General features: G+C 34.4%; 1 protein-coding gene across 1 annotated transcript in view; it reads left to right on the top strand.

The window, feature by feature from the left end:
• DNAH11 (dynein axonemal heavy chain 11) overlaps nt 1-13,272 on the top strand; it is a gene marked incomplete at its 3' end in the record, with an annotated part of 227,874 nt that overhangs the window by 84,626 nt on the left and 129,976 nt on the right. Inside the window, 7 exon segments of the mRNA XM_081342997.1 lie at nt 2,271-2,403; nt 3,336-3,463; nt 4,711-4,859; nt 5,859-6,009; nt 8,424-8,555; nt 9,990-10,163; nt 11,034-11,238. Coding sequence (XP_081199123.1) covers nt 2,271-2,403; nt 3,336-3,463; nt 4,711-4,859; nt 5,859-6,009; nt 8,424-8,555; nt 9,990-10,163; nt 11,034-11,238 — 1,072 coding nt within the window.

Raw genomic sequence — 13,272 nt, 5'->3', positions numbered from 1 at the left:
ATAAATTAGAACACAATCTACTACTTGATAAGATAGAAAAATGAGGGTTAGACAGCATCACCACCAGATGGATTCATAGCTGGCTGATCAACTGTACTCAATGTGTAGTCCTCAATGTAACTGCATCTACATGGAGGGAAGTGTGTGGTGGGGTGCCCCAGGGCTCTGTTCTAGACCCAGTGCTCTTCAACATCTTCATCAATGATTTGGATGAGGGGATAGATGGGGAACTCATCAAATTTGCAGACAACACCAAACTGGAAGGAATAGCCAGCACTTCAGAAGATAGGCTTAAGATACAGAAGGATCTTGACAGACTTGAACATTGGGCACTATGTTACAAAATGAAATTCAATGGTGAAAAAAGTAAGGTTTTACATTTAGGCAAGAAAATGCACAGGTATAGTATAGGTGTTACCTTGCTCAGTAGTAGTAACTGTGAGAAGGATCTCGGAATCCTAGTGGACAATCACTTAAATATGAGCCAGCAGTGTGCTGCAGCTGCCAAAAAGGTCAACACAGTGCAAGGCTGCATTAAGAGAGGGATAGAATCAAGATCATGTGAAGTGTTAATGCTACTTTACAATGCCTTGGTAAGGCCACACTTGGAATACTGCATCCAGTTTTGGTCACCACAATGTAAAAAAGATGTTGAGACTCTGGAAAGAGTACAGAGAAGAGCAATAAAGATGGTTAGGGGACTGGAGGCTTAAACGTATAAAGAACGGCTGCTGGAATTGGGTATGTCTAGTTTAATGAAGAGAAGGACTAGGAGTGACATGATAGCAGTGTTCTAATATCTCAGGAGTTGCGACAAAGAAGAGCGAGTCAAACTATTCTCCAAAGCATCAAAAGACAGGACAAGAAGCAATGGATGGAAACTAATCGAAGAGAGAAGCAACCTAGAACTGAGAAATTTCCTGACAATTAGAACAATTAATCAGTGGAACAACCTTCCTCCAGAAGCGGTGAATGCTCCAACACTGGAAGTTTTTAAGAAGAGACTGGACAGCCATTTGTCTGAAATGGTACAGGGTTTCCTGCCTGAGCAGGGGTTGGACTAGAAGAACTCCAAGGTCCCTTCCAACATTATTATTATTAAACATGAACCTCAGTCAACTGAACATTCAAATTAACTGGCACTAATGGTTGACATGGGTTACTGCCAGCATCCTAGGTATCAACCAGGTATCTCCTTAAAATGTAAGATGTTCTGAGTATTTAGATTTTAGATTTTATTAGATTTATATACCGCCCTTTCCCGAAGGACTCAGGGCGGTTTACAGGGCATTTTAAAATCATACCAATACAAAATACAAAGTTAAAAGACAAATAAAAGATTAAATTATCCCTGAAAATAAAACCCAGTTAAAATTCTCAGCCTGGGTCAGAGAGCTCAAAGAGCCAAGTCTTCAGGTCTCGGCAGAATGAACGTAGGTCAGGGGTAGTCCTGAGCTCCACGGGCAGCTGGTTCCAGAGGGCAGGCGCACCCACAGAAAAGGCCCTCCCCCTGGGTGTTGTCCGCCGGCAATCTTTTACCGGCGACACCCTGAGAAGACCCTCTCTCTGCGAGCGCACTGGACGAAGGGAGCTTGATGCTGGCAGCAGGTGTTCCCTCAAATATCCCGGACCTAAGCCATTTAGGGCATTACCAGCACCTTGAAGCATAGTTTTGATGATGATGATGTTAGCTATCCACAATTGCATGGTCAATGAGTGGCCAATGAATGAATTCATTAATGAAAAAGTAAGGGCAGATCACAGATAAAATTATTAACAATTCAGGGTTACTTTTTAGAGGAAGTGAAAGCTTACTGAATTCTAATTTATGGGTTCTCTTTGATTTTTTCTGAAGAACAATTTCTCTTTATGTTTATCATTTCTCTATTATTCTTGCTTATTCTCAAAGTGAAACTAATATGCACACTCGTTTTTGCCCCATTGTGATTTCTAAACTTGCAAATTATTGAACCACTGTTAAAATGTGAACAGAAATAATGTTGGCAGATGTGAATGAAAAACAATCATGAGAAAAACTAGAAGGTATAGAATTAAAAATTCTGTAATTCTAGATTTGTGGAGAAAAGTTTTAGATGATCCTTTCCCATGCTTAACGTCTCTTGAAGTCCTTAAAAACCAGCCTCTGAAATACAGTCCAAAGATCAAGACTTTATAGAAATATTCATATTTACTTTAAAAAAAACACTTTTCCTCAAAATTTAAGGTTCACTTTTCTTTTTCTTTCTTTTCTTTCTTTTTTTATTTAACAGATTCTGAAAACCCTGAATAAGACTTATATGAACATGAACCGCAAGCCTGTTTGGAATGATTTGAATCCCAAGGCTGTGACTACTGATGAGCTCTTTGGATTCATACAACATGCTACAAGAGAATGGAAAGATGGCAAGTGAATAATTATTATTATGACTTTTATACCAGCTCCCCCAATTTGATGTTCTGTAGTTGCACTGGATCCCAGCTACTCTTAATTGTTATCTGTATGATATGTTGGGTAAAAAATCACCCCCAAATTGCTCTGTTCTATAAGTACATACATGGTTAAACCATGCAGGATAAATATCAGAATATGGATTTTTAAAATTTCCATTTCCTATCACAGTTCAATAGAGACTATGCTTATTTTATTCTCTGTAAAGAAAAAACACAGTACCTTTGTATACATAAGTAGCATGTTAAAAGACTTCATGACATGCTATTTTTTTATTTGCCAGTTTTTAATTTTTATCTGTGTTTATCAGTCAATAAGTAGAAATAAAAATCAAGCAAAGTATTACTTAAAACAAACTAGAACCCTGATAAATCAGCATAGAGAAAACAGTTACTATATTCTATTTATGAATAATGCCATAAATGCTGCTTTAGATAAAATCCTCTTTCAGATGGTCATCTCAATATTACATATTACTGAATACTTCATATAGGAAATTATCCGAAATGTTTTTCCTCTGTACATAGATCATGAGATTTCTTATCTGATACCTTCTGCATATTCCCCATATGTTCTTTCCTAGATGTCAGAGTTTTATATGGATGTATCCATATGCTAATATAATCTCATTATATTTTGGTACACAACTAGACAGGAAATATAATTTTATTTTACCCACTGTAGAATCACTTAACCTAGACATACAGGATTACAATTTTTGATCTTGCCCCAAATGAAGTATGCATTTGAAAGAAACCTTTAGTAAAACTCATGTGCATGCATGTAAACAGTTGTGTGTATTTTCAGATTCTTTTGCATCTGAGAAAGAAACTTTGCTTTTTTTTCACTTAAATATTATCAAAATCTATTTACATGCATTTCTCAGGACTCTTTTCCTCTCTTTTGAGAGAGCAAGCAAATATGAGCCATAATTGGCCAAAATGGATTGTCTTAGATGGGGAAATAGATCCTATGTGGATTGAATCACTCAATACTGTCATGGATGATAATAAGGTGAGCATAAGAAAATACGTTTTCATTTTTTTAACATTCATTTTCTTTGTTTTCCTCCCCCATGAAATGGTTTTTATATGTGACTGAGATTCAATGAAACATTCTAGTTCTTTTCTGTGATGTACCATAAAAGCCAGTTAGAAATATTTTGGGTAATGGTTTCTTATTACACTAAAATGTGAGTAATTGCATTTTTTAAAACTCCATTTTAGTTAATAAACTAGAAAATTATGCTTTCTTATTCTGCATTGATGACTAAACTGAGATAAAACAAGCCTGAGTTTTATGATCTTGTTGCTAGAAACTGAGCTTGTTAACTAAGCTTGTTAACATTAATTTCTGCAATTAAATTTTATCCTAGTACTGGTACTTTTCAGAAAAGAAAAGGGAATGGAGATGTATATATGTCCAAATCCTCTTGTAATTTGTTGAATTGGTAGGAATTCAAGATTGTAAGCCACCCTGAGTCTTCAGAGAAGGGCGGGATATAAATGAAATTAAAATAAATAAAAATAAATAAATAAATTTTCTATGACTTAGAAATTGATCCTTGTATTAAGTTTCCTCAAGAGGAACAACTGTCTAGAGCACCTTTGGGTAATCTCTCTTTGTCTGGAAAAGTTCAAAGAGGTGGTCTACTCATTGGTACCTCATTCTTTGCACTGGTTCTGCTTTTTGTAGAGCCACCTTCAATCTATCATTTTTTTCCTCTAGAAGTTCTCTTGAAAATCAATCCTTTAGCACAAATCAAGAAACTGTAATCAGAAATACACCAGAGATATAGTACTTTAGCTCCTAGTGGTTTTAACCAGTACAACCAAAAACAAGAGATTGTAATGATCTGAAGAACATCTGAAGAATACTAGATTGTCTATTGCTGGTGTACATCTATATGTGTAGAGACAATATCTTTTATGTAAATTAGAATTCTTTTCTATGTGCAGATTGACAATCTTTTAAATAGAGAGATTACAAACCATGTACAACTAATTCTGTTTTTTCAAATATTTAATCATAACTTTAAATATGAACTTCTGCTGTATTCTTCCTTTAGAATTTGATAGCATTCTTTGTAGTTGATTGGGTCTTTTTTCTGAACTCAGGATGTATTGAATTTATTAATTAACCCTTAGACATGAAGTGAGCATTATAAAATAAAAGCAGAAATAGAATTTTAAATTACTATAAAAATGAATGCAGTGGGATCTCTTGTGAGAATAACATTACACTCTTCTGCTCATTTGTAGATGCTGACACTTGCCAGCAACGAACGGGTCCCTCTGACTCCATCAATGCGACTGCTATTTGAGATACACCATTTGAAAACAGCCACCCCTGCTACAGTGTCAAGAGCAGGAATTCTGTATGTAAACCCACAGGAACTTGGTTGGAATCCGTACGTAATGTTTATTAACTTATTCTTGCATAAGAGCTTTTCATTTTAATATGAAATATGCAATGTCACCAGATTACAAACCAAGTCAACCGTCATCCAAATTGCTCTAGGAATTTTCTTTTTTATGGCCTATTTCTGTTTCTCTGATCAACGTTATTGTAATTATATATTATAATTGTTATTATTATATAGTAAAATGTATAAAATATACTTTAATTATTATAAAATTATTGACATACGTTTCTACTGTTGTTAGTTACCTTAAAGCTTTTTATTTGAAAAGCAGGCCATTAATATTTCAACTTATTAAATTATATGCATTCATTTAATTCAGCTACAATGTATTGTGTTGCCTACAATTCTCTTTAAAACATGCTCCAGTATTATTGAAAATCAGAAATTTATTCAATATTGTCTGATTGCTGAAATACTCAATGGCAGACTGGAAACAAGTAAAATTTTGAGACCACGTCAGAGATACTTAATAAAATTGCAGCCATACAAAGGCTTATATATGTTAACAAAATTGTTCCTCTGCTGAATGTGAAGAAACTTGCAACTATTTTCTCTAATTTTCTCAGATGAACTTTGCCTTGTTTCTGGGCAAATGAACAAAGTACCCTTTGCAGCCATTGTTTTAGTTTCCTTAGGAATAACCAATAAGGCCTACATGAAAATATTCCTTTATGGCACTGTTTTGCAGGATGCCAACTTTCCGTTAACTTTTTTCAATTAAAATCATTGTTTTAAAAATTAAGTCAGAAAGGCACTGAACAACACCCAAAAGACACCTATGAATACTTAGTGCTAAGCCTTAAAGTATTCTGATAGGGATTACAGCTAGTACTTTAAGAACCAGGTAATATTCATTCGGTATGGACAGTATTAGCATTAGTATTAACAAGTGCCCTTCTGCCTTCCTAGTATGAAAAATTGTTGCTAGCCTTTCTATTGTGACATACAGATCTTGGGAGAAATCACTGGATTTTTCTTTTCCAGATATGTTGCAAGTTGGATAGAATCAAGGAGAGATCAATCTGAAAAAGCAAATTTGACTATTCTCTTTGATAAATATGTTCCTCCATGTTTGGACCAACTCAGAAAAAACTTTAAAACTATAATTCCCATCTCTGAGAATAGCATTGTGCAGGTATGGTTTTCACTGTGTCAGATTTAGTTAATGAAGTGATGCATAGTCAAATAATAACATATATAAATAGGGAAGTATTTTTATTGAGAACTATCCTATCCTAATGGCTATGGAAAATGTGCTGTAAAATACAACCATATTATTTTCATGTGTAAAGTATCTTTTGATGGAAAATTATAAAAGTTTAGAATCAATAGAATCAGAAAATCAATATTTTTTTTTTCATTCTAAAAAAAGAGTGTCCATCATGATATCCACTTGAAGAGTTCAGATGCCTTCTGGTTATAATGATTATATTCCTACTTCATTGCTACCTCTCCAAAATAACTACAAGAGATTTCTCTTTGGCAATAGTCATATCAGTACCCTTGTTGTATGGTTCTACCAGGTTCTGGACTTTCTCTTCTGATGATCAATATTTACATAAAGTCCTTGGAACTGTAATCCAGAAATTTAAGCTATGGTGTCTTGAAACTGAGGACATCCTGTAAATCATCAATAGCTCTCTTTAGGAAATAATGAATGGAATGAGGGCTAGAAAACTAAAATTGAATCCAGATAAGGTGGGGATATCATGAATAAATAATTCTCAAGCCCAGGAAAGCACTAGGAAAAGGGGTAATATAGGATTTTTCTTTTATTCTAATGTGTCCTGAGATATATAGATGGTATTAAAGGCAAGTTTCAGTTGCTTCTTCTAGTCATTTCCACTTATGAGCTGTGAGATGGAGTTTATAGTGCAGTTTATAGTGTGGTAGTTTGCTCAGTGGCAGCGCTACCAATTATCATTCTGTCAAGGGTAGTATATTTGATCTCCTTGCTATCTTCTTTTTACAAAATGTGTCTGTTCACTAGGCAGTTTGAAAGACAAAAGGAGTGTATTTCAGAAGGCTTCTCTGAAATGTAATTTATTTAGTAAAGGTAAAGGTAAAGGTTCCCCCGCACATGCGTGCTAGTCGTTTCCAACTCTAGGGGCCGGTGCTCATCTCCGTTTCAAAGCCGAAGAGCCAGCGCTTGTCCGAGGACGTCTCCGTGGTCATGTGGCCGGCATGACTAGACGCCAAAGGCGCACGGAACGCTGTTACCTTCCCACCGTAGTGGTCCCTATTTTTCTACTTGCATTTTTACATGCTTTCGAACTGCTAGGTTGGCAGAAGCTGGGACGAGTAACAGGCGCTCACTCTGCTACGCGGCACTCGGGATTCGACCCGCCAAACTGCCGACCTTCTGATCGACAAGCTCAGCGTCCTAACCCACTGAGCCACCGCGTCCCTATGTAATTTATTTACTAACTTTCTAATCTTTTAGGATGGTTGATTTTATTTGGTTAGGTATTCTTTTTTGTTTGTTTATTAAAGCAATATTTTATTGTCCTTTTGTTTAATGCTCTGGAAGTTCTCTGAAAGACAGAATGATATAAATCATGTTATCTATAATTTATAGTAGCAACCATGTATATTTATTTCAGACTATATGGGGGAAAACCTCTTATTATGGTATACATAATAGCAGGCTACTGCTAAGCTTGTAAGCCGCCCTGAGTCTTCGGAAAAGGGCGGGATATAAATGGAATTAAATGGAATTAAAATAAAAAATAAAAAATATTACAATCAAGATGAATGATAAAATATACAGTTATGGAACCAACTGCCAGAGATCATGCTATACATGACTATTTCAAAACAGCTTCTGTATTCAATCATGCAACCTGTTTCCTGTTGGTGAAATCAGGTGTAAAGATTCTTTTTTTTCCTGTTTTGGGGATGCTTAATGTTCTCTGGACATAAAGCAGGACTTTTTTTTAAACAGACTTCATTTTTGTAAAAAGGGCTCTGAGAGCCTCATTATCATTATGAAAGAGTGAATCATTAGAAAGTGGGGAACTATAATTCTGGATATCAAATGTTTATTTATTTATTAAACAAATTTATGTAGCTGCCCAGCTTACACAGTGACTCTCAGTATCTTGGGGTTTTGAATTTTAGACTCAGAATTATCTTACTTAAATTGCAACACGTTGATTTATGTTGTGGAAAAAGAACTACTGCAGAAAACTGGCAAATTACTATTGAATTCAGTGATACAATCCTACAAGGGTTCAAGGCCACAGGTTACACACCAAAGTATAATGTCAGGATCATTATGCTGTTATTCTTACTCTCTCTTTGCTTTTCATTCCTTCATGCTAAGAAGAAAAGAAAAAGATTAATAAGTTTTGCATGAAATTAGTTTGAATATTCCATGTAATTAAGTTCAATAATTACTTTGTTATGGTATATTTTTATAGGCCATTTACTTGTGCTCACCTTATCCTCTATAACAGTTCTGAGTGGCTCAATCTATATAAGACATATGTTTCCATCTAGATAACCCACTCAATGTTTTGCACTTTTCTATTTGTTTGTTTTTTGTAGACTCTTTGTACTCTCCTTGACTGTTTATTGATCCCTGAAAATATGTCCACTGATGGACCAAGAGACCTATATGAAATATATTTTGCCTTTGCCTGTGTATGGGCATTTGGTGGGGCTCTATTTCAAGACCAGGTACATCAGAATAAACTTATTTAAATAAGTTCTAATTAAATAACTAATTTAAATTCCAAATTGGTGCAGGGGGCTGTTTAGTCAAACAAACTATTCTACATGATCTTTCATCTGTGCAATAAAAATACAATCAACAGAAGATGAATTGAATTAAGGAATTAAATGTCTTATTCATGTTAGAGGCAGTCTCTATGTCAGAGATAATATTACCAATTTCAGAGTAGATAATGAGCCTGAAAGAAATGCTAAAAAAGAATTGAATGGGCTTTTATATTCTTTATATAACTTGGCTGGAAGTTGAAGAGAAATAAATTACACAACAGAGGGCCTTAAGTGGCACAAGATGTTTGTAGATTAGAATGAAGATAAACTGGCACCAGAGATATATCATATAAGAAATAACACAGATTAGATCATTATACAGCATGTTAGCTTTGAAGGAAAAAAGAAGGGTGAATATAATTTCTACAGCTGTTTGAAGGAAATACAAGCTAACACATTTGCAGGTCTACTGTATATATAGTCTAAAACACCTTGTTTCCTTTGGATATGAAGTATTGCATAGATCTAACATAGGTGGCTATGTAGAAAGTTGTGAGATGTGATACAGTAGTCCTTGACTTATGACCATAACTGAGCTCAAAATTTCTGTTGCTAAGCAAAACAGTTGTTATGTGAGTTTTGCATGTTATGACTTTTTTTCCCCAGTTGATAAGTGAACCACTCCAGTTCTTAAATTGGTTAGATAGCTGTAAATAAATCTGACTTTCTCATTGACTTTGCCTATAAGAAGTTTGCAAAAGGTGATCACATGACTCTGGGACATTGCAACTGTCATAAATATGAGTCAATTGCCAAGCACCTGAATTTTGATCACACAACCATGGAGATACTACGAGGGTTGTAAGTGTGAAAAATGGCCATAAGTCATTTTTTTAGTGCCATTGTAACTCTGAATGATCACTAAATGAACTATTGTAAGCTGAGGAGTGCCTGTACCATCTCACAGGAACTTGCCTTTTTTTTTACTGAAAATGAAAAACCCCAGAAATAATCAAATACTGTATGTATGCTGTGCATCACATAAATCAAAATAATTTTCAAAAATTATTAGGACAGCTATATTCAATGATTTTTTTCGTACTGTCTTGACAAATGTTCATGATTAGTAAAGTAATGTGAAAAGGGAATTTAAGAAATCCCACGAAACAGGTTTAGATTGTTTGGTAACTGGTTTAGATTTTAAGGATAAAATCATCTAAAGAAATGTTCCCCAGTAGAAATGTTTTCCTATTCTGAAGCAATGAAATTGTTCAATAAAATGCAATTTAAATTATTTCATAATATTAATATGTGCTCCCAATGTACACTTAATAGTTAAATAGTTGTACAGTATAATATGTACAGTTAGATAACAATATCAATATTTTATAGCTTTACAGTTACCAAGCTGAATTCAGCCAATGGTGGCTTAAAGAGATGAAATCTGTGAAGTTTCCTTCTCATGGTACAATATTTGACTATTATCTTGACCCCCAAACTAAGAAATTTTTCCCTTGGAGTGATAAAATTAGCAGTTTTGTCATGGATCCAGAAACACCCTTGCAGGTATTTTAATTTGTTTTCTTGTCAATAGAAATAAGAGATGAATGTAGGGACTTTGAGGTGTTACCTTTGGTATCTTCACTCCCCCCCCCCCCTAAAAGCATGGCTCTTTTAAAATCTGTTTACAGTACACATAAGTGTTCCTTTAATATGTTTTGCATCTAGTAACGGGAAGAAATTAATGGAAACCAATTAAATTGATATGGTGAGAACATTTAAATAGTTTCATTTCTTTAAAAAGGATATAGTGAAAGAAACTCGTGGAACTACATTTCAGAGAACTAAAGCAAAGTTTCTTAATTTCTTTATGTGAGTGAAAGTAGGACAGAGAAAACACATAAGGCCAAAGCTAATACATTTCTGAAATAATAAATTATTGTTTTTGGTTACATAAAATGTAGCCAATGTGAATTATCATTAGCTTTTATTGTACAATTTTTTCAGTGCACAATCTTATTATATTTTTGCCAAAATCAATTTCAATATAAGTTAATCTGATGAAAGGTTGGTGTTCTAATGAATTTTTATTATTATGCTCTTTTGGAAACTTTATAAATATTTCCTTATAATAGCCATGGAAGTAAAAAAAAATGCCAGTTTTGGAATGGTTCAAAACTGTACACTTTTGTATACAGTTCAGCAAGAGACACTATACTGATGCTTAGAAGAAAGGAACATAATATTTAAATTCCATAATTTTTGTTCTAATGTTCAGATCTTTACAAACAAACAAAAATGTTAAAACTTTTACATTGTTCAAACATACATAATTATTGACTCTGCACTCTCTAGTAAATGGCATTTAAAATTTTTAAATAGATTTCAGTATGCTGACTACCTACACTGGTTTGTGTATTTGTGTGTGTGTTTTAGGCAGAGCTTGTTCACACATCTGAGACCACATGTCTTAAATATTTTGTGGAACTGCTATTGGAAAAAAGCAAACCAGTGATGCTGGTTGGAAATGCTGGAGTAGGGAAAACATTGCTTATTGGGAAATGCCTTGCTAGCCTTTCAAAAGATTTTCTGGTCTCAAAGGTTCCATTCAACTATTACACCACTTCAGCAACATTACAAAGTAAGCCTCCTCTATTGTTATTGTTCAGGCTCTCACTTTGACCCTTACTGTATAGTCATCTAAGCCCTTTATGACTGACCTTGCATTTGCTTCCTACTCTTTTGATCTGAGTGCCTCTTCCTTTTTACCATTTCTGTTTATCTTCCCTTTTTAATTTTTTCCTGCATGTAAAAATTATTCAGCAGCCAAAGGTATTATACTGTATCTTTCACCCCATCTCTTTCTACTCTTCCTACTCTTACAGAATTACTGTTTATTGACTGTACCTTTCCACTCTGGGTGAAGATTCAAGGCAACTAATGAGCAATAATGAAAAATATTTGTTAAAAAAATCATATATAAAAGCAAATCAAAGTTAGGGGTTATATTTTGGCTGCTCTTCTAAGGAAGGAAGAATGGTGGCAAAAAGCTGAGAAACTACATTCCACAGTTTTGAAGCCAGTGGTGAGAAGCCCTCTAGATGAGAAAGACAATGGAGACATCTTTAGACATTCTAAATAATTTGAAGCTTAATATCAGGGCTTTAAATTTTGCCTGAAAAATGGCAATCATCTCAGGGCTTCCACTCTTCTACTGGTTATCTTTTGTCCTATTTGCAACATCTAAAAACTTATAGTTTATTGTAGAACTCAAGGATATAATGCAGAACTCAAGGATATAATGATATGTCAACTGCTTATTATAGTTGCTATCAGTAGGGACGCGGTGGCTCAGTGGGTCGGCAGTTTGGCGGGTCGAATCCCGAGTGCCGCGTAACAGAGTGAGCGCCTGTTACTCGTCCCAGCTTCTGCCAACCTAGCAGTTCGAAAGCACATAAAAATGCAAGTAGAAAAATAGGGACCACTACGGTGGGAGGGTAACAGTGTTCCATGCGCCTTTGGCGTCTAGTCATGCCAGCCACATGACCACGGAGACATCCTCAGACAAGCGCTGGCTCTTCAGCTTTGAAACGGAGATGAGCACTGGCCCCTAGAGTTGGAAACGACTAGCACACATGTGCGGGGGAACCTTTACTTTTACCTGCTATCAGTAAGAGGACTGGCTGTAGGGAGCTGGTTTCAAAATGGACATGGAAGTAATCCTTCTCTCACACAAAATATTGATGCTGGATTGTAACCATACTTACTTTGTTCAGATTGGTCATACTTGCAAAAAATGAATAGGAAACATATTTTTTAAAAAAAATCTTTATTTTTCAAGTATCCTAATTTAGATGATAGCAAAAGTTTTAAAATTCCCAGGAAGAGAATTAATGCAGTTTGTTAATTAAAAATATTGTACACCTCATACTCATACTCTTGTAAGTATATTTCTGAAATATTTTATTATTGATTAGATTACACATGAAGCACAGCTAAAAAAAAGTTTCAGGAGAACAAAACTGGAAATCAATTAATAGTTTGGAGAACTATAATTCAAGACTTAATATTTTAAAATCTGGCAGTAAGGTCACTGAATTCATTTGATATGCCTGCTGTTTTAATAAGATTATTATATTACATTGAGCACATACTATGTATATATAAACACATGTACCTGATTTTAGTATCAGGATAGTGAAACTCTGAATAAAGCCCATGAAAGTTTTTTTTTGATAACTGAAGTAAAATATAAGTTCTGTGAATTATTATTTGATACATGTTGTGTATGTGATATGTGATACATATGTCAGTCAAGTGAGGGACAAAGAGAGATAAAACAAATTATGAATAAAGATATTAAATATGTTAAGGTTTACCTGTTCTTAAGGAAAATACTTCATGACATTTCTGCTCCAACAGTCCAATAATCCAAATAAACAACTTATAATTCACTTTACATTACAATTATATTGCAAATTATGATTATGCTTTAAAATAATTTGTTACTGGTAATAAATAAAGTCAGTCATTATTTCTTCACAGTGAGATTCAAATAACTAGTAACTTTTGCTGCTAATAAAGTGTCTTTTAAATGGAAATGGACTTTTAAGTACGTTAACAACTACTATTGTACATAAGTCAGAAACGAGAGCAGCTTCCCATCAATTAGTAG

The sequence above is a fragment of the Vipera berus genome (assembly GCF_964194415.1).
Source record: "Vipera berus genome assembly, chromosome: Z".
NCBI lineage: Eukaryota > Metazoa > Chordata > Lepidosauria > Squamata > Viperidae > Vipera > Vipera berus.
The sequence above is the reverse complement of the archived record's forward strand: the minus strand, read 5'-3'. Positions and strand labels throughout refer to the sequence as shown.